The sequence below is a fragment of the Parasteatoda tepidariorum genome, chromosome 4 (assembly GCF_982258835.1).
Source record: "Parasteatoda tepidariorum strain Cologne lab strain chromosome 4, Ptep-v5.0, whole genome shotgun sequence".
Lineage (NCBI taxonomy): Eukaryota > Metazoa > Arthropoda > Arachnida > Araneae > Theridiidae > Parasteatoda > Parasteatoda tepidariorum.
This window is the reverse complement of record NC_141758.1, coordinates 42,224,132-42,247,950: the sequence shown is the minus strand read 5'-3', so window position 1 is coordinate 42,247,950 and position 23,819 is coordinate 42,224,132. Positions and strand designations below refer to the sequence as shown.

General features: G+C 26.7%; 1 protein-coding gene across 2 annotated transcripts in view; it reads left to right on the top strand.

Annotated features, from left to right (window-relative positions):
• The window catches only part of LOC107456452 (uncharacterized), a 158,105-nt gene extending 136,329 nt beyond the window's left edge, over window positions 1–21,776 (top strand). For both annotated transcript variants that reach the window (XM_071182209.2, XM_071182210.2), the window contains exon 3: window positions 20,160–21,776. In XM_071182209.2, coding sequence (XP_071038310.1) covers window positions 20,160–20,473 — 314 coding nt within the window. In that variant the 3' untranslated portion in view covers window positions 20,474–21,776. The remainder of the gene's footprint in view (window positions 1–20,159) is intronic.
• Window positions 21,777–23,819: the final 2,043 nt, after the last annotated feature.

The window sequence follows — 23,819 nt, the reverse complement described above, 5'->3', positions numbered from 1 at the left end:
TCATGCAATAAAAATATCGTATAAATTGCTTCACGATTATAATTGTCACCAAAAAAAACTAACATATTAAGTCATGCTAACCTTGGATTCAAGTTTTCGACCAACATAACTTTCGGAGTAATTACTTTCTACTGATCGTCGCTACGAAAAATATGATTTTATAGTTTGCGTTTTAAATCTAAGAACCTACTTCTGAAATTAAGCTAGAATATTCTAAGTCATGCATTCTAATCCGTTTTCTACTCGGATCTTAAACTGGCAAAAATTTTACGTCCATAGCGGACTAGAACTCGAGTCTCCATTTCAATTTCCAAAGTTTCCACATTCAACTTAAATTTTTTTTAACCTTGACAAGCCATTTTTTTTAATTAAATACCTGCATTTTTCTATATATTTTACTTAGTTTAATATTATTCCATGAAGATTAGTTTCGTCGATAGAAAATATAGGCATAAATCCTGTAACAAAGTCAAACAAATTAGGCATAGTTATATTTTCTTAAAAAAAAAAAGAATTTTATCAATATTTAAATTTAAAATTATTAATTTTTATTATTATTACTAATTTTAAAGCAATTAAGTCATGCATAAAGAAGTTTTAACAAACCTAAAAAAATTTATTTATTTAAAATTTATAATCTTCAAACATCTGGTGTAATATTTCTACCCGCAGCAGCAAACATAAAAAGCATAATTATGAGAATATCAACATATTTTTTTTTAATATAATGACCTAAAATACGAAAGAAGACAATATAAAAATATAACTTCATAACAGAATACCGATTGTTTAATACAATAATATAAAAATATAACATCATAACAGAAGAATATAATTGAAGTATAATAACTCATCATATCAAAATATACGTTTTGAAACATTATTAGATAAATATTAATTAAGAAATTTAAACACAACTACGAGAGAGATTAAAACGTATCACCCTTATTACTGTAAAAAAACTAAATATGATTTTTTTGTGTACAATTACACTTGAGTCTACTACATGGTTTATGTTAAACAAAAATCTACTACAATCACCTACAAAATACAAGTGTAAAACGCATAGAATAAAAAAATATTCATTTTTTTCTACTTTTTATTCATAATGCACGACTAACGCAAAGAATTTTCAAATGCGAACAATGAAACCGATCTTTCTGTTGTTCTGTTTTTCCCTTGACCCAATCATAATTGTTGCTTAAGACCGTTACAAATTAACGGTTTCGTTTTCATCAAACGATTCATTGTTTTCTGGAGTATCAAATGAGAAGTTCGTAGACGAAGGACCTTCTAATGGCAACACCTTATTCATTTTCAACTCAATTTTCTTTTGTTTGACAAAGGTTATTGTACAATTAAACAAAAAAATAATAATGGATATATTTAACGATGGGAATTTTATCTATGGCGTTTATTTATAAGAAAAGCAGAAAGTAAAAAAAAGAACAACTTATTCAATCTCTGCCTAAGTTTATTTTAGGTTTTAGCTAATTTTGATTAACGTATTTGTTAATTCGAACGAAACGAGAACAATATTTTAATTTATTGATGAACTGATTTAATTTTCGTTATTTTCTTAACGATGAGTACTCTATGTACAGTATTAACTGCTACATTACAGAATACTTTTGCATCTAATGACACCTTCTAAACAAAACATGTTTTAACAAACAAAAAACATATTTTAGGGTTTTTAAAGTAAGTGAAAAGCAAAAATAAGCTACTAGTTTTCCACATATTGTCTTAAATTATATGAAAAAAAAAGCATATTCTTCATCAGAGGTTCAAAGAACTTTCTTTTTTTAATAAAAGAGAAAAAGACAAAAAAAAAGGGAAAAAAAAGAAGAAGAAAACATTTCTATTTTGCTTGTAATTTTACACTTCGATATCGTTGAGTGAAGTCTCTTATTTCAATATATTCTATTTTATTATTGTATTATTATGCATTATTATTATTTATGTATTAAAAAATTGCCTTCTTTTAAATTCTGTAATTTTAGATCATAAAGAGAGATTAAAAATATGAAAGAATCAATATATACATATATATATATATATATATATATATATATATATATATATATATATATATATATATATATATATATATATATATATATACAGTAAAACCTGTCTATAACGATACTGTAGGGACCTAAATAAAATATTGTTATAGGCAGGTTATCGTTATAGACAGGTTTGAAATTTAAGAGTATATGTTTAAAACTAATGATAAATTAAACTTCTTTTATAGACTCCAAATGAAAATTTTACTTAGAATTATGAAACAGCACACACGAAAAATTTACTTACAATTTTATGAATCAAAACAGAAATTATTTAGAAAAATAATCGGTTAGTTTTGTTTGCTTATTTTTGGAAGCAATTGCCATTTCCATGCACATAGATTTCAGTCCATCTAATGAATTCAAATGAACATCAGTTACATTTGGTAATGTTGCAACAAAATCTTGCAAAGTGTTAATTAGCAATATGGCATTCTCGGGTGAAATTTGAGTTCTGTTCTGAGAACAGTCAGCTGCTTCTTCCTCATCACTTTGATCACCCGGGATAACTTCTGCTAAAATCTCTTCATCACTTGCACCACTGAAAACCAACACATCATTATCTAAATTTAAAAATTCATCTGCGTTAAATAGAAATGATGTATTAGATGATCTTTGGAAATCACTGACAATCGAATTTATGCCTGCCACACATTTTTCTTCTTCATCAGTGATTTCAGTAAGCTCAGTTTTTGCGTTTCCGTTGCTTTTATCCTCAAAGAAAGAAGCTTTCTTCCAACAATTTTGGATGGTGGATTGTGTCAATGAATTCCACCCTCCGGAAATCCAATCACATGCATTTTTTACATCAACTGCATAAAGATTTGGGAGTTTATTATGCAGATTATAAACAACGTTCTGAACTAATCTTTTTCGATAGTATCCTTTGAAACATTTTATTATTCCCAAATCTAATGGCTGTAGAATCGCAGTGCAATTTGGGGGAAAATAAAACAATTTTATATTTTTCAAACTTGGAGGATTGTTGTGAGGAGTGCAATTGTCAACTAAGAGAGCTATTTTTTTCTTCTTTCTTTTCATCTCCTTATCCACATCAAGCAGCCAGTTGTTAAATATTTCTTCTGTCATCCAGGCTCTTTTGTTTGCCTTGTAGTCAACTGGTAAACTTTCCACACTCTTAAAACATCTAGGTTTAGCGTATTTGCCTATAACGAACGGCTTCAGTTTATCGGTTCCAGTACTGTTTGCACAAAGTAGAACAGTTAACCTCTGTTTTGATTTTTTACCGCCTTTACAATTTTCTCCCTTAAATGCCATTGTTTTATCTGGCATGAGCTGATAAAATAAGCCAGTTTCATCAGCATTGTACACGTTTTCTGGAGAATAAGTTTTTTTAATAGTCTCTTTTTCTCGTTGCTTCCAGGATGCAACATCATTGACTGGAGCTGACTTTTCTTCACCTGAGATGGTCTTAAAAACAATACCATGACGTTCTCGAAATGATGTAATCCACCCATTGCTGGCTTTAAACTCGTTGTTGCCTAGCAAAGACGCAAATGCTCTGCTTTTTCTGCAATCATTGGACCACTAAATGGCACATTTTGTTGTCTCATTTCGTGGAACCATCTTAGGGTAGCTTTGTCTACATCCTCATTAACTGCACCTTTAAATCTTTTCCTTTTACCATCAATTTTGCTTCCTTCCACAGCATCTTCGATATCTTTTCTTTTCTTCAAAAAAGTAGCTATTGTTGATTGTGAAATCCCATATTTCTTAGCAGCGTCAACTTGCTTCAATCCTTGATCAATTTCTGATATGATATTTAATTTTTCTTCAAAAGATAATGCTTTACGCCGAGCCATCACTTCAAAATTAAAATTAACTTTATTGCAAGGAAAACATGCCAGTCCGTAGTGAGTAACGATAAGGACTTACTTATGAATGAGACCCTTCACCCATTTCTACTGCTCTAATTTCCCCTAAAAGTGGCTTTTTTTCTCAGAAACAACGAAAGAATATTACATACAAAGGAGATGAAAAAAAAAATACATTGAGTAAATAGGAATTTCACCGGGACCTCAAGGAAATATCGCTATAGACAGGTTTATCGTTATAGACAGTATCGTTATACACAGGTTTCACTGTATATATATTATATATATGTAATAACAGGGCTCCAACCCTGTTATCAGTGTTGTATTTAGCTTGAAATAATTGCAGTCATAAGCCATCAGACGTTCTAAACAGGTTTATTTAAATATAGGCTGGTATTGCTAACAATTCACGTCCCCACTCCTGCAAAAGAGGGGGAGTGGACAAGACTCCGGACAATTCCGGCACAGCTTATCAGGATCACATTATGATGAAAAGACACGCAAAACTATGCGTTCTTACGTTTTATACCAACATAGATTTGAAGTAAAAAGGCACATTTCGTACATTTCGTACATTCCTTGTATCCTTACGCATTAAGGAAAATCATTTCTGCTTCCTTATATGGAATTGAAAGAGGGAACGATTCTAAAAATAACTCTTCCTTTGAAATATGAATCTATTTATATTTCAATGGTATGTTTTCAGCCTTGAATTCCCAAAATAGAATCTCTCTACGCTTATTCTTTTATTCTTTAAGACATTTTATGAAAACGAAAGAGATTTAATTCTTTTATTAATACAAAAGTATTTACTTTTTGTATTACATCCCCCCCCCAAAAAAAAATTTTTTGGTGAGCCAAAAAAAATTTAGAAAACTTTTAAATTTAAAATTTTTAGGTTGGTACGAGTGTTTCTTTTTCCCTACTACAAACATCTTTTCAATTATGAGAAGAAAAATATTATTTACAATGACAAAAATATGAAAAACATGATTATGCAATTTATTTGTTTAGTCAATTAAACAGAAAGAAAAATGAAATATTTACATAACTAATCTACTAAAATTTTCTAAAAAAATTTTTCACACAAAAATATACAAAATTTTTATGGAAACGAACTGGACAACAAGTGTCATTTATTCAGAATTTAAGATTCTGTGTGGTTAAATGATTATTTACTATATGACTATTCTACTAAAAATTTCAAAAAATTTTTCACACAAAAATATACAAAATTTTTATGCAAATGAATTGGACAACAATTGTCATTTGATCAGAGTTTAAGATTCTGTGTGGTTAAAAATATTTTTTACTTGATAAAATATAACTATTCTACTAAAATTTTCAAAAATTTTTCACACAAAAATATACAAAATTTTTATGCAAATGAACTGGACAACAAGTGTCATTTAATCAGAATTTAATTTCAACATTTGTGGTTTGTGATATTTCCTATGCTTTGATACATGTACTTTTTCAAAATTTTGTTTTTGTTACCCTTTACATATTTTTTCGTCGATATTAACCTGATAATGAACGCATCCATTACCTAGATCTATCTTCGAATCATTTGAACTTTTTGGACATTCTTTCTTTCTATTTTTTGATGTTTACTTTTACTGAAACATCCTTAACATTCATTTTTTCGATGCTTACTTTTTTGAAACATCATTCTTTTCTTTTTTCGATGTTTACTTTTTTTGAAACATCTTTTTCACCATTTTTAACCTTAACATATTGAGAATTCTGCTGTCTAATGTGCAAAGATAAGTTGTCACTTTTAGAATTAGCTGAGATGATCAGTCTCTTACCAAATAGAGTAACAACTGGCCCGACACAATGAATAAACAAACAAAAATCCCTGCAAGTCTACAACCCTACTAAAGCATATATTAAATCAGTATCAAGTATAAAACTTTGCTGAGTTTAAAATTTGGCCTATCCTAATAAGGGAGTCTCACAAATTTTGTTAAGTGTTAACTGTCCGTTTGTTTGGGTTTCACATTTTTTAAAATAGGAATATTTAGTTTTGACCAAGTCCGAAAAAGTAAAAGAATTTCAAATTTCTTTAAGTTTATTTGAAAACTCTTCATTGTTTGGTTCAAAAGAAAGTTTTGAACAATTTAATTTTTTATGTGGTTAGATCTAGAAAAATCATTAGGAAACAAAAGTTTAAAAACTTAATTTAGTTTGCCGTCACTAATTTAATTGACGTTTGAATCACATACTTTTTTTTTCCAAAAAAAAACATTTTAAAAGCACTAAAGAACAATATTCTATCATAATTTTAAAAAAAAATATAAACACTAGAAATGCAATCTAATCATTAATAATATACTATTCCATTATTCAAAATAAAATATTTAGATTACTACTCATATCTAATATTACTAAAATTTTTAATCACAACAATGAGAAAGAAAATAAAAATGAGAGAGTAAAAAAAAAAATATATCTACAGTCCTTTTCATTTGTCACTTTTCTTTTGACCTTCATCCATTTTTCGTTGACGAGAGAAAAAAAAATATCACTTTTTTTTTCTTTTTTCGCGCACTTAAATCGTAGCAATTCATGAATATTCATGATTAAGATTCGCGCACATTCACTTTTTATTTCACAACTTGAGTAGTAAGAATTGTAGGATCACTCGGTGTCGAATCACTACTTTGGATGATGTTTCTTCCAACTTATAGGCACTATGGAATTGTAGGGTCATCGGATGGGATACTTTCACTGGTTTCAGGGGACAATCTCCAGCCATCGTCCTTCCTACATCAGCTTTTCAGGCGCGACGAGGTACAAGTAGTACGGGTGGAAAATCGCCATCCTTCCTTCAACGTTTTTTTCACTGCCGATTTTTTTCTCCTCTGGGGTTGATGGAAAATTTCTACGAAGCAGTCAAAATGGGTAAACTTCCTCCGCAAGAAGCAACTATCCTGTCGACTTGTAATAACAGGGCTCCAACCCTGTTATCAGTGTTGTATTTAGCTTGAAATAATTGCAGTCTTAAGCCATCATACGTTCTAAACAGGTTTATTAAATGTAGGCTGGTATTGCTAACAGTTGACGTCCACGCTCCCTACGGGAGGGGAATGGACAAGACTCCGGACAATTCCGGCACAGCTTATTTGGATCACATCGTGATGAAAAGGACACGCAAAACTATGCGTTCTTACGTTTTATACCAACATAGATTTGAAGTAAAAAGGCACATTCGTACATTCCTTGTAACCTTACGCATTAAGGAAAATCATTTCTGCTTCCTTATATGGAATTGAAAAAGGGAACGATTCTAAAAATAACTCTTCCTTTGAAATATAAATCTATTTATATTTCAATGGTATGTTTTCAGCCTTGAATTCCCAAAATAGAATCTCTCTACGCTTATTCTTTTATTCTTTAAGACATTTTATGAAAACGAAAGAGATTTAATTCTTTTATTAATACAAAAGTATTTACTTTTTGTATTACATATATATATATATATATATATATATATATATATATATATATATATATATATATATATATATATATATATATATATATATATATATATATATATATATATATATATATATATATATATATATATATATATATATATATATATATATATATATTTCATTAAATCATTAAATTAACACTGTACACAAGGAAAATTATGACCAAAAGAATTTTTAAAAACTCTTATTTTCAGCAAGTTTTGAATTATATAACTTTTAATGCAAGAATATTTTCGCTATTTAATATTTATGTCACTATTATTTATGTTATTTTCTTATTATGGGCATTTTATTATTAAGTCTCCAAAATTTTTACTTTAAAAGTATCACTTCGTATATTAATCTAGATACTTTCAAATACAACTCTTTCTAAACACATTGAAAGCCAAATTACTATTTATCAGTTATATATTAAATTTTCGACTTGGGTATCAACTTAACAGCAATCAGCTGCTGTTGGGTATCAACTTAACAGCTTCATTTAAATTATCAACTTGTTGTTAACTATTAAACTATTTAGTTGTCAATTTAGCCACTCAATTGGCTGTAAAAGAATATATTTCATTAAAATAATCACACAAAAATTAGCTGTTATATTAAGTTTTCAACTTTGTGAAAAGCTTTAATTTGATACTTAAGTGTCGATATGGGGTATACATTGAGTGTCTGTTGTAAGAAAAAAGGGTACAAATTTAAAATTTTACAAAAATAAAAAATAGGTAGCTTTCGTGCAGTTTAATTTTTGCTTTAGTTTTAGTTTTAGAATTCACTTCTATTAATTGCATTTGAGAAGACGAATACAAGGCAAATTATAAAACAATTTTCAATTTCAAATTGCAGCTTAAGATACACGTTTTTTTCTAAAATATAAATTTAATACTTAAAAGAACTTATTCAAAAAGTTTGAATAAAAAATATAGAATTTTTTTTGTTGCTTTTTAGCACTCAAAATACATTTACCATACCTATTATCCTTTTTTTCTTCAGAATATTCCACAAATATGAATATTTTTAAGAAATTCCCAGCAGATGATTCAATAGAATCGACTTTATGGTTACAAATTCTATGGGATTTTTTCCATATAAAAAAAAACTTTTCCGGTTTCTTTTTGTTGCTGGAGGAAAAAGAAATACAAAACTTTTACTTTAAGTTGCAGGCATTGTTTGCAGGATCTGTCGTAATCCTTTGTCCAATGGAAAGACTTAAACTGAGAAAATGGTGTCTGGTAGCACAAAATTTTTTTTGATTCATTCCAATAGCTAGGGAAGCGAAAACATGGATTAGAACAATGTTTTTTGTTGTCTTTTGTTTTTTCCAATTGTATAACTTTAAATTGTATTTTTTTATTAAGTTACATTTTTATTTCAACCTGACTTTTGATTTTTTTTATAATCAGGTACATCTTTTCTAAGAATTAGTTCTTATGTTTTGTTACTCTGGAAAATGTGGTTCATCCATTTCGAACTGTAACTGTAATTCCTTTGAGTTTAAATAGCTTAACTATTACTGGAGCTTAAACTATTTTATAAATATAATAATTTTTATTTCATGCCACTTTTATACTTCTAAGGATTAAGGAATTATTCAATTTAGAAATTATTAAATATAATGTCCTTGTTGTTTGCAAAAATTTAATATTAATAATAAAGGTTCAATCATACACGTCTGGCATCAGTATATATCTATTGGTAAATGCTCGATCAAACCATAAACTTTATTGGAATTTTTTTCAATAGTATTTCGTAAATGAATATTAAATATCAAGAAATCAATAAGAAAATTAAGCAGAATCCTGCTTAAGAGACATTTGTAAAAACATGAAATTTGTTGATGTAATGATGATAATATGCAGGATTTAAGGCCATAATATCATAATTTATAAAACACTAAAATAAAGAAAAATTTTAAAGAATTGTTAATTGTACACGGAGAAAAAAATTTTAATAAAATTATCGTACTGTATGGTAATGACATTTTTGATGAAAAATATAATTATGGTTAGTAAAACCAAAACTTATAGAGTTTAAACCATTCATTTGATAATTTTTCAGTACATATGACAACAGTTTACCGAAAATTTGGTTTGCCAAATTATAGTTCTTATTTACTACAAATTTAGTAAAAGATACAAAACTGAAAAGTAAATTACCAAGCAAAGGGTTTTTATGCTAGGAAGGAATCATGGAAAAAGGAATCGCGATAAAGTTGCCAAATTTGACCACATTTACCAAAATTTAACGCATATTATAAAAGAATATTTTATTGCTAATTTTACCAAAATAATTGCGAAAGCACTTTGGTAAAAATTACCATGGTTTTTGCTGTTCCCATAGAGCCAGAAACACGACAAATTTTGCCACATTCTGGAGACCCTATCTTTTATCTCTGTGTATTTAATAAAACAATAAGTGCATCGAACGACAATAATTAATAGTTAATTAATTGCTGGTTATCAAAAAATTATATAGACATATTTATTCTAAATGAGATCCAATAAGTAAAATATTAAATGTATCAAACATTTTTATCGCAATGTATCAAAAATTCATTTTCGCTGATGTTTTGATTTGGTGAAAATAGTGGAAATATGAGTGGAAATGTAATGAGAACGTACTAGGTGTGTGGCTACGTAGCATTTCCAATATAATCTCAATTTTTTTCGTATAATATTTAAAAATATAGTGATATGTTTATACTATTAAATAGATCAAATTCATTTTTGAGCGTATAAAATTGTCTTTTAGGGATTAAAAATATTTCTGAAGCATTTTATGTTGTATCAGTACTTAATACATGTTGCACTCATATACGTAAAACATTTATAAAAATCATCTGTGAAATAGACGAAAACGAACAAAATCAGCTTCTGTATCATTGCTCTTTAAAACAAATATGTTCCATTTCCAAGAAAAGTAAATAGAGTTTGAAAATTCAATTTTAAATTCCGATTGAATTGCAATTCAAACAGCTTTTCGTCGTCTTTAGGAAAGACTTTAAATATTATTTTATAGACAGTTAAATTTAATATTTGCTTGTAATAACATAAAAATTCATTCTGTGAAAAATATTACGTAAAGAGTTTATGTTCTGTTTTAAATTATTTTTGACTGCAAAATTGGATAACTGCAAATGATGTCATTGTAGGTAAACCATGTTTTATTTGTCGTATCAAATCACAATCATGTTCAACGCACACGTGGCTTACAAGTATCCAACTAATACAATTTAATCTGAATTAAATCACGTGGTTAGACATGATCATTTCACTTCCTCTCGAGTTGCAAGTACCTAAAATTGCCGAAAAAAATTGCTCAAAACGAAAATGTTAAAATATTCTTTCTAAATTTAAAAAAAAACATATTGAAAGTTGTTTTACTTATTAATTTTCAAAAAAATAATGTTACAAAAATTAAAAAGTGTCAGCAATAGTTTTTGGTTTGTTTTATGAAAGAATTTAAAACTGATAAAATATGTACTTTAACTTGTCTTGCTTAAATTATCTGCGCTACATTAAAAGTTGAAATTCGGTAATGAACTTTTATTACTTGACTAACACTATCAGTAAGTTAGTTTATGACAAGTTAAAAATAATTATTCATGCCTAAATATTAGACAAATAGACAAAAATAATACACTTTGGACTTGTTGATTAAGCTGTTACTTTATAATTTAAAGCTGAAATAAGAATAATTAATTGCAAATTTTGAATTTTTTGACAAATAAGTTTTAATATTTACGGTAAAATATCTAAATAATAATGTTTTGCCTAATCTGTAATCTGTTCGCAGATTTTATGAGTATTAAGCAAGAAGAATAAAAAAATAATAACTTTTAACAAAGTTATATGATTTTAAAAAAAGGTCAATTTTTGTCCTTTTTTTTACCAGTTTCCCAACCCTATCATTTCTTTCTAAAAACAAATTAATATTTTTCTGTTTTCACTTATGTTTTAGTGTATAATACACACATGAATACAAATAAAAAATCTCAAAATTTTGTCTCCAAAACTGGGTAGTAATTTTACCTTTACTCGAGAGCTTTTGTACAACATTTTTCTAACGCTAGCCATAACGCTAATTTTATTTTCCGCTCCTATGGGACGCTGTGATTAGTGGCGAAATTTTCGCGCCTGCGCTGTGAAGCCTAAATAGCATTAACGTTAGAGTTAGTGGGAAGCATAGCCCAATGCAAAATCTCTTTATTTTAAATTTTATTTACCTAATTTCATAATTTAAAAAAGTAAATTTAAATTTAATTCAGCATCAATAAAATTTGTTTCATAGTTATGCAGAACTGTAATCAGACTTACTCTGCAGAGTTTAAGTCAGATCAATTCTGCTTAGAGTGCAGTAAACATATATTAAGCAATATCAGAATATATTACTTAAACTGGACTTTAGATGGTGACTTACATCAAAGGAAAGGAGAAAAATAGCAAGGAAAAATATAAATATACAACGAAACTCATTTCTAATGTATTTGCTCTTTTCATGTGCCTGTTGAAAAATTAATGATTTATTTCTTTTCGTCAGGAATAAAAGAGGAATTACAAAATAATTACTTTTTATAACAAACATCATCATCATTGTTTCTTTTTTGGTTTGTTTGTTTCTTATTTTTAATATTTTGAAATGTCAGTTAATGAATTTACAAAATATTTGCTTAAATGGTTTCATTTTTTTTACTTAATAAAAAAATATTGAGCCTACTATATTTGTTTTCTTTTTTTCTTTTTTTTTAATATCACAACTCCCAGTTATCATACAATGGATTGATGTTTTGTAAAAAACAACTTGTCCATGAAAAATAGATGTAGTTAATAATATACTGTGCGCCGAGTTATGCTTAGGAAACTGAGTGTTTTATTAACAAATTTCAAATCAAGTTACTAAGTTAGTCTGAAGATAACGCAGCTAACTGGAATACTTTGGAGTTCTCTATAACGACTGACATATTATCTCCAGACTGCATCCGATTAGTGCTACAATTTGTATGCCTGTTTCAAAAAATTGTTTTGCAGATTTTCTCAGTCAGTAACACCATCTGTATGAAAACTTTTTAACTAAATTGAAGTTTTTTGTATCACATTTCCTCAGCCAAATGTCTGAAATCGTTATCTATTACCCTTTTTGCTGGTTGATATAATTCTGCTCTCTACTTTCACTACCCATAGAGTTGACGTATCCTCAGCGATCATGGGTTAGAACCCCCTTGCGTCGAGCTTATCGAGAGAGGTTTTCGTTTTTTTCCTTTCCATGAAACACAAATGTGGATTGGTTCCATCAAAAGGTCTGTCAAGAAGGCAATTTATTTCAATACTTGATCAAGGAATTTCTCGTCTTCTGGGTTGAGTTCGAAATTACAAGGCAACGGAGTTGAACATTAATAGTCGTAAACTCAGATTGGGTCAGCTGTTCAACACCGGTAATAAAATATAAAATAAAAAAAATTTATTTTAGATCTTGTATGAAAAAAAGCAAGAAATGAAACACTTTCGCGTGGACTTACGTTATCTTAAACATTTACGTTATCTTAAACATTCTGTTCTACTTATAAAATTCTGAGGACAATTATAAACTAAAATATTCTTTCTTAAGTGTAAACGTGATATCATTCTATTCGTTCTCTTTGTTTCTGCAAAAATGATCAATTTTTCTTGTTATTAATGATCAGAATTAAATTAAATAATTCTATAATTTTGTCTTGATGTATCTAAATTTGTTTTATGCAAAAACATTTTCCAACTTTTTCCGAATTTTTATATTTCCGAGGAGTTTAAAATATGAGTAAATAAATACTTTAACTGCGTGCCAATATAAACATCCGGTAAAAGCTATATCTTTAAGTGATGAGGAAAAAAATCTTGAGAAAAAGGAAGCTTTTAACGAAACTTCCCCACTCTAACAGGAATTTTAAGATATATATTTTTTCACGCTTCCTAGTCGGTTACTTAACTATTTTAGCTATAAAGTCAACAACAAATATCATAAAAAAGTTAAAGTGATAAAAAAAAAACATTTTTAAGAAGTATCAACTTTTGGTTAAAAACATCGACTAGCAACAAAAATACTGCATTCAAGCATAACATTTTTGATGCTATTTAATAACATTTAAAAGTTCTTGAAATTTGAAATTAATAGTTTGATATATTTTATTATTATTATTTTGTTTTCGTTAATTTAATTTTTTGAAAATAATTTCTTTTTTGTCTTGATAAGTGACCGAAAAAAACATTTTAAACAAGATTTTTTAATATGGTTTTTGAGATTTAGAAAGCTTTTAAATTAGTTTCTTTAAAAAAATATATAATAAGTTGCTTTGCGAAGCTAACTACTTATCCTAAAAAAGAAAGCAAATGACACAACTATTTTTTATAACATTTTGTGTTGTTCTTAACTTTTTGAACTATTTAAATTTATAGTTTTATACCTCTTTGTTACAATATTTTTTTCATAAATTTACTTTTTTCGTATAAAAATTATTTTTATTTTCTAGTCAAACTAAAAATAATCAATTTTAATAGAGGCAAAGTCTTTCGAAATAATTTTCTTATTTATGGCAGGTCTTAAAAAAGTGATCAAAACAACCAGTACATGGTAGAATTTACGTGCTTCTGGCTCTTTGGGAACACCAAAAAGCACATGCATTTTTATCAAAGTGCCTAGATATTGGCTTTTGATAAAATTAACAATAAAAAATGGTTTTATTATAATGCCGTTTGGTAGTAAGTGTAGTAAAATTTGGTGTAGTTTATCATGATTTCTCAGAGCATGGCATAAAAATTATTTATTTGGTAAAATTTACTTTTCAGTTTTGTATTTTTTTCAAAATGTGTGGTAATAAGAGCTATAAGTTTAAAAAACAAAATTTTCAGTAAACCGTTTCCATACGAGAGGAAAAATTACCAAAGGAATAGATTATTTTGGTTTATTTACCAGTATGATGTTGTTGCTGTTTTTTTTTACCCAGTAATGCCTTAACTATAGAGTACGGTATTTTTTCGTGTAGAATTTTTAGCATTCTAAAATATTACTCCGAGAAGCAATTGAAAATAAAATTGAAAAATTTATACACAACATAGCGAAGATTAAAATCAAGAGTTATTTAGAAAGAAAATTGTCGCCTTTTTTCATAGTATTAATTCCAGAGAATGGCACCCTAAAATGTTATACTCCGAGAAGCAATGGAAAATAAAATTGAAAAATTTATACACAACATAGCGAATATTAAAATCAAGAGTTATTTAGAAAGAAAATTGTCGCCTTTTTTCATAGTATTAATTCCAGAGAATGGCACCCTAAAATGTTATACTCCGAGAAGCAATGGAAAATAAAATTGAAAAATTTATACACAACATAGCGAATATTAAAATCAAGAGTTATTTAGAAAGAAAATTGTCGCCTTTTTTCATAGTATTAGTTCCAGAGAATGGCACCCTAAAATGTTATACTCCGAGAAGCAATGGAAAATAAAATTGAAAAATTTATACACAACATAGCGAATATTAAAATCAAGAGTTATTTAGAAAGAAAATTGTCGCCTTTTTTCATAGTATTAATTCCAGAGAATGGCACCCTAAAATGTTACTCCGAGAAGCAATGGAAAATAAAATTGAAAAATTTATACACAACATAGCGAATATTAAAATCAAGAGTTATTTAGAAAGAAAATTGTCGCCTTTTTTCATAGTATTAATTCCAGAGAATGGCACCCTAAAATGTTACTCCGCGAAGCAATGGAAAATAAAATTGAAAAATTTATACACAACATAGCGAATATTAAAATCAAGAGTTATTTAGAAAGAAAATTGTCGCCTTTTTTCATAGTATTAATTCCAGAGAATGGCACCCTAAAATGTTACTCCGCGAAGCAATGGAAAATAAAATTGAAAAATTTATACATAGCGAATATTAAAATCAAGAGTTACTTGAGAGAAAAATCGAAGCCTTTTTTCATAGTATTAATTCCAGAGAATGGCACCCTAAAATGTTACTCCGAGAAGCAATGGAAAATAAAATTGAAAAATTTATACACAACATAGCGAATATTAAAATCAAGAGTTATTTAGAAAGAAAATTGTCGCCTTTTTTCATAGTATTAATTCTAGAGAATGGCACCCTAAAATGTTACTCCGCGAAGCAATGGAAAATAAAATTGAAAAATTTATACATAGCGAATATTAAAATCAAGAGTTACTTGAGAGAAAAATCGAAGCCTTTTTTCATAGTATTAATTCCAGAGAATGGCACCCTAAAATGTTACTCCGAGAAGCAATGGAAAATAAAATTGAAAAATTTATACACAACATAGCGAATATTAAAATCAAGAGTTATTTAGAAAGAAAATTGTCGCCTTTTTTCATAGTATTAATTCCAGAGAATGGCACCCTAAAATGTTACTCCGCGAAGCAATGGAAAATAAAATTGAAAAATTTATACACAACATAGCGAATATTAAAATCAAGAGTTATTTAGAAAGAAAATTGTCGCCTTTTTTCATAGTATTAATTCCAGAGAATGGCACCCTAAAATGTTACTCCGCGAAGCAATGGAAAATAAAATTGAAAAATTTATACATAGCGAATATTAAAATCAAGAGTTACTTGAGAGGAAAATCGAAGCCTTTTTTTATAGTATTAATTCCAGAGAATGGCACCCTAAAATGTTACTCCGAGAAGCAATGGAAAATAAAATTGAAAAATTTATACACAACATAGCGAATATTAAAATCAAGAGTTATTTAGAAAGAAAATTGTCGCCTTTTTTCATAGTATTAATTCCAGAGAATGGCACCCTAAAATGTTACTCCGCGAAGCAATGGAAAATAAAATTGAAAAATTTATACATAGCGAATATTAAAATCAAGAGTTACTTGAGAGAAAAATCGAAGCCTTTTTTCATAGTATTAATTCCAGAGAATGGCACCCTAAAATGTTACTCCGAGAAGCAATGGAAAGTAAAATTGAAAAATTTATACACAACATAGCGAATATTAAAATCAAGAGTTATTTAGAAAGAAAATTGTCGCCTTTTTTCATAGTATTAATTCCAGAGAATGGCACCCTAAAATGTTACTCCGCGAAGCAATGGAAAATAAAATTGAAAAATTTATACACAACATAGCGAATATTAAAATCAAGAGTTATTTAGAAAGAAAATTGTCGCCTTTTTTTATAGTATTAATTCCAGAGAATGGCACCCTAAAATGTTACTCCGCGAAGCAATGGAAAATAAAATTGAAAAATTTATACATAGCGAATATTAAAATCAAGAGTTACTTGAGAGAAAAATCGAAGCCTTTTTTCATAGTATTAATTCCAGAGAATGGCACCCTAAAATGTTACTCCGAGAAGCAATGGAAAATAAAATTGAAAAATTTATACACAACATAGCGAATATTAAAATCAAGAGTTATTTAGAAAGAAAATTGTCGCCTTTTTTCATAGTTATAATTCCAGAGAATGGCACCCTAAAATGTTACTCCGCGAAGCAATGGAAAATAAAATTGAAAAATTTATACACAACATAGCGAATATTAAAATCAAGAGTTATTTAGAAAGAAAATTGTCGCCTTTTTTCATAGTATTAATTCCAGAGAATGGCACCCTAAAATGTTACTCCGCGAAGCAATGGAAAATAAAATTGAAAAATTTATACATAGCGAATATTAAAATCAAGAGTTACTTGAGAGAAAAATCGAAGCCTTTTTTCATAGTATTACTGCCGGAAAATGGACAATGTTGTTTAAGTTTTACGATAAATTAGTTGTTTAACAACAGGTATCCTAGTTTATTTCAATTTAATTCTTTTAATTTAATGTTATGATTATAAGTATAACAAAACTTTTTTTTAGTTTTGTAAAGAATCGATATCTCAAAATATGTTTCTGACGTATAGAAATCATATATTACTTACGTGACTGTTTTGTAATAGAATTTTTGAATCCATTTATGAATGCAATTTACTGATGTGGAAAACAAACTAAAATAAGTCTATAACATGATTAAATAATTTTGAATATTAATTTAATTATTATATTTTTCAAATATTTAGTGGTAAATAACTTAATCCTATAAATACTAATTGCTATTTTATTTAAACACAGAGATATATAAACATGGCAATTTCTAATGTAACTAATTAATTTATTATAACTGTATATTTCACCATAACTAATTGTTTTATTATAGCAAAAGTATTGCATTTTTTAAACTACTTTTCTCATAAATTCGTATTATTTTGAATGTTATGTAATTATAATTTTTAAGTTTTTTTAATTTTGAATATAAAACTCTGATATGTAAAAATCGAGCAACATTCTATTACAATTTAAATTATATTCGACTATTTATACAGCAAATTTTTTAATGTTTGTGTCTATTGATTTAACCATTAATTTATCTATTAACTATTAAAGTATATTTATAATTAAAATGCATTCAAAGTCAAGTAAGTTATTATAATACAAGCAAATGTAATATTAGTTAAATAAAACTTAAGCAATTAGTTTTTTAGACTTAACAGTGAATAGAATATATTCTTAAAACAAATTAATGTGTCATAAAAATGTTCTCATATTGCGACATAAAAATTAATAAATACCAAATATTTAGGAAATATATTTTTGTTTTTCAGAATAAAATGTTTTAACTTCAAATACGTATCTACGTATTCAAATACGTTTCTACGTATTATCATTATTCATCATTCTCTAAAAGAAATTTGAAAATCATTGAAGTAAATCTATTTCAATGGAATATTTTAGAAAAACATTTTATTGCATATTTTTTTGTTTTATTAATTCATTGATTCGATTTGCTCGCAAGGAGCATAAAAAGAAGAAAATTCAAAATAATAATATTTTAAAATTCGCGTAAAATAATTTTTATTTTTGCTTTGTTTCCAATGCTTACTAAGAAAACTAACTTAAAGAACCATATTCTAATTCGAAGGGACTTAAACCATATTAAAAAAGCATTGGAAATAATATCAGCATTAGTTTATTTAATTGAATACAAAAAATGTGTTGAGTTAATGTTGTTTCAAAAATATATTATATGAAATATGAAATATATACCATTAATAAATTGGCAAAATTCTATCTACTACTATAAAACTTCTACTTCTTATTTGGGGATGTTTTGGAGTTAATTTTAAAATTATATATATTGTATATAAATAAATTGTAAGTAAGTAAAGTATTGTGTGCGCGTGTATATATATATATATATATATATATATATATATATATATATATATATATATATATATATATATATATATATATATATATATATATATATATATATATATATATATATATATATATATATATATATATATATATATATATATATATATATATATATATATATGTATATACATACATATATATATATATATATATATATATATATATATATATATATATATATATATATATATATATATATATATATATATGTATATACATACATATATATATATATATATATATATATATATATATATATATATATATATATATATATATGTATATACATACATATATATATACATATATATTATATATAGCCACCTGAGAAATTTGCAAAAAATGAAATTAAAAAAAAAAAAATCCAAAGGGTGTTACGGGGCACTTTTTGTAAAGCTTTTTTTTATTTAAAACCAAAATGTCTCAAAAATGTTTAATATGTTTTAACGAAAATATTGTGCTTTTCAGAAAGAAAAAAAATTTTTTTTTGAAGAAACTTAACTGCTTGCTTAAAATAAAACTTGTTTGAAAATCATAATTACACTTTAAAATTTTGTGCCACTTATCAAAATTCGTCTTCTTTATTTTTGAGAATGGATATTTTTTTTAACAAAACTCTACTATTGCATTCGCAGTCATTTCACAGATAGCTGAAGTCCTGTTTTCGTAACCCAACTTCAATTTTCTAACCGGTAAACAGTATAAAAAAACTGTTGATACAGTGTACTGAAAAAATTTAATTTTTTCTACTTCTTTTCACGATAATTTTTACGTGACCTCTTAGACGTGACCTTTAGACCTCTATGTCGGAGAAATTACTGTTGTGTACCAATATTAAAATTTTAAAAAAGTTAAAATAATGTTATTTAAACTCTATAATTAATATGTTTTTAAAATTATTTATATTTAGTTCAATTTTTTTACCTCGAGTTCGTATTATCATTAAATTTTTTCATAATTAAGTTTGATGTGCAGAGCACAAAAAACGGAACATCGTGAATTACTTTTTATCTTAAGATCGGATCTTCACATACTAGGACTCAATCTTAATGGTTCCAACGGTTCTTGTTCCTTAAATATGCTTAACTAATCAGTGCAGGCAATATTTTAAGTTACGAAATCAGACACAAATACTCACTTCCTCTGAATAAACATACCTTTATTTCAAAGGATTTGGATTTTTTACACTCAAAATATCGGGGTAGTCGTGGTCTGGGAAATATGGTCTATAATTTTTTAGGGTCATGAATCCAAACAAGTAAAAAAAAAAAAGATATTTTAGCTTAAAGAAAGTATGATTTTGAGTCTGGTTTCGTAACTTAAAATGTCTGTTCTTATTATGCATATAATTTGAGGTTTGGTCCTCAAACAATTAAGATTTAGTTTTGGTATGCAAAAATTCGCTCATTAGATCAAAAGTTATTCAATATGTTCCATTTTTTTTCTTCATCAAATCCGTCTATTTTTAATTATTCATAGTATTTTCTTCTAACAGATACTACCAGTAAGATGTGCATTCTGTTCCTGATCGTGGTTCTCGCCAATGACGTCATTGCATACGATTCTACATCTCTAGAAGATTATTCTTCTGAGTCTGATGAGCCAAGAAGGATCAACGATCATGATAATGGCCTTCGATATTACCAACGCTACAGGAATATGGATGAAGCCACTGTCAAACGGGCACTGACACTCCTGGCTCGCTTGAAACCTCCATACGTAGGAATGTCCGGAATCAATACTCGATCTGATATAGTCACACGAGGGGGATTTGCAAGGCCTCTTGGGCAACCTCTGAGATGGGGTTAAACTGTTTTACTAATTTTCAAGCTCCTTGCCAAATGTTTCGCTTCATCAGATCTTATTCTACCGAATCGTTAAAAGGATTGTTGCAAAAAAAAAAAAAAAAATACTGGTGATAAAAGTGTAATGACTGAAAAAGCTGTCAATGACTTGTTCTATTATAAGAGTAATAATATGATGTCACTTTATGCAAAAATGTTTTTTTTTCTCTTGTTCTATTATAAGAGTAATAATATGATGTCACTTTATGCAAAAATGTTTTTTTTTCTCTTGTTCTATTATAAGAGTAATAATATGATGTCACTTTATGCAAAAATGTTTTTTTTTTCTCTTGTTCTATTATAAGAGTAATAATATGATGTCACTTTATGCAAAAATGTTTTTTTTTCTCTTGTTCTATTATAAGAGTACTAATATGATGTCACTTTATGTAAAAAAGATTTTTTTCTCTTATAAACATAGGGTCATAACAAAGCAAGTCAATGCAAAAGCTGTTATTAACGATATGAATGACTTATTCTATTTTAAATAGTAATAGTAGTTTCTAATAGTAGTTTTAAAGTAGCAATTATTCTAATAAATGGAAAATGTGCGTTTTAAAGTTCACCAATGACGTAGTTGATTCAAAACATGGAGTAGAAATAATACTATTTAACGCACAAGATTAAGAACTGTTATAAAATTAGATTTAAAATAAAATCTGAAAAACTGAGAAGCGTGCAGTTTTGAATTATTTACTTAAAACCATAAATCACATTATTTTATCGTTTTAAAGTTTTGTGGAAAAATTCAAAGTTCTACAAATTATCAAGTGCTGTTTCTCTTAATCTAATTGAGCGACCTTTTTGTTTTATACCATTTTTGAGATTGTGCTATCTTATAAGTACTATCGCATCATAAGTTTGATAAGTACCAAAAAATATCAAGAAAACACAAATTAATAATTTATCCCTAAATTCCAAGATGGCGATGGATTGAGGCCTCTTAAAGACGATAACAATGGCTAATGTCTCTAAATGCGAAGTAGTAAGAATACTACTTAAAGCAAACGTCATGTCCTCAGTTTATGTATCGAAATATAGAATTGATGCATAAAAATATGTTGTGAAATTTAATTACATAATTATTTGTTTCGTTTATAAATGGCTAAAGTTCATGTAATTAACATTACCTAAAATAATATTCCAATAAAATAATATTCTTATAAAAAAATTAAGTAAAGCATTAAATAAAAACGAAGGTTTGACGATTAATTTACTATTGCTTAAATATATATATATATATATATATATATATATATATATATATATATATATATATATATATATATATATATACAATATGTATATACAATATGTATATATATATATATATATATATATATATATATATATATATATATATATATATATATATATATATATATATATATATACAATATGTATATACAATATGTATATATATATATATATATATATATATATATATATATATATATATATATATATATATATATATATATATATAACAGGGATACAGGTGTCCCATCTACGTCAAAGGGTTAAATTTGAAAGATCAATACTCTATGTTATATCAGATGTCTCTTATAACATAAATAATAGATTTTTTAATATAAAAATTGGCATTATTTAATCAATTTAATATATAAAAGTTCAAATAATTCAATTAATTTAAAAATATAGAATGAAAAAGCATACTGATATCATACTGTAATAAATTTAACACTAAGAAGAGTATCTCAGATATTAGAAAAATTAAGAAATGTTAATAAAAAAATTAAAAAATGTGTATTTCTCAGTTTAATTTAGTTGCAACTTAGTCATTAAAAAGCACTTGTAAGATGTAGCTACTTAAAAGAATTTCTTCTTCATTAGTTTTCTTTGTATTAAGGATCATGATATATCTTTTTTGAAAAAAAAAACTGTTTTTTTTCTTTTCACTAAAGTTGTCTGCCTCATAAAAAGAAAGTTTATAAGACACGCAATAAGAATTTATTCTATTCACTTTTAAGGACGTTAAATTAGGCATGCAAATTTATATATTCGTGAAACGAATAAACCGTTGTCGGAGAACTGTGATCAAAAGGCCACTTCAAACGAAATAGAAAATACAATCTCATTCTATTTTTTATTTAAAAGAAGACTTAAAATAACTGTTTGAACATTGAAATAATATTGGAACAAACTCTTTGATGATAAATCGATACATAAATATAATTTTTACATTTATTATTCATCAACCCCGCCATGTTTTTTTTAAAAAATGGCTTAAAATTCTTCATTTGCATGTAAATTCCTCCTTTGCAAGTTTCTTGCAAAATTTGCATTTTTGGAGGAAAATGTTACAGAAAATTCTAAAACGGTAATAAAACAGCAAAGATAAATTATTATTCAAATCTATAATTTTAGTATAAAAATATAAAAACTGAAACTTAACGATTTGAATCAGAAGCAGAAATGTTAATTAAAAGAACAAGTAGAATTTTTTTAATTAAGAGGACAAGTAGAAATCTTAATTAAGAGAATACATAGAAATTTTAATTAAGAGGATAAGTAGAAAATTATATTAAAGTATGAAGGAATGCACATATTATTGCTGTATACACTCTTAATTCATATACTTAGAAATTTTGTCAAAAATAAAGAAACAAAATATGCATATTAGGGACCCGAAGTTAAAATGACATCTAGGAAAAAAAGCTATCGAAAAATAACGAATCACTAGTAAGAAAGGCTGGATTGAAAATACCAAAACCTATTTGATTGCCGGCAGAAACGAAATTAAAATACTGACAGAATGTTTGATCAGTGAATTAAGGAAAATGCACGGATTAAAAGAATTTTAGTAAAATTACCGTACTGTCTTTTGATCATATTTCTGGTAAATAAAAGCATAATTCCGGTTAATAAAATTAATATATACCATATTTAAACCAATATTTTGGTGATTTTTTCCTTTCATATAGTAATGGAATACCAGAAATTCTAATTTTAAACATTATAGTTCTTATCACCAAGCATTTAGTGAAAAATAAAATTAACTGAGTAAATGATTTTTATAAGGTATCATGACTGAATTACCAAATTTTATCACATTTACAAATTTTTATTGCACAATATAAAACCATATTTCATTGCCAATTTTATTAAAAGCATTACCAAAGCGCTTCGGTAAAAATTGCCGAGTTTTTTCGTATTTCTATATAGCCAAAAACACGGTAAAGTTTACCATTTTCTGGTAAATATTGCTATATTTTTTACTCCGTGTAAAAAATTTTACATTTTCAGGAGAAACTTAAGATGTCGTGGAAAAATATGAAACGTTTTTGTAC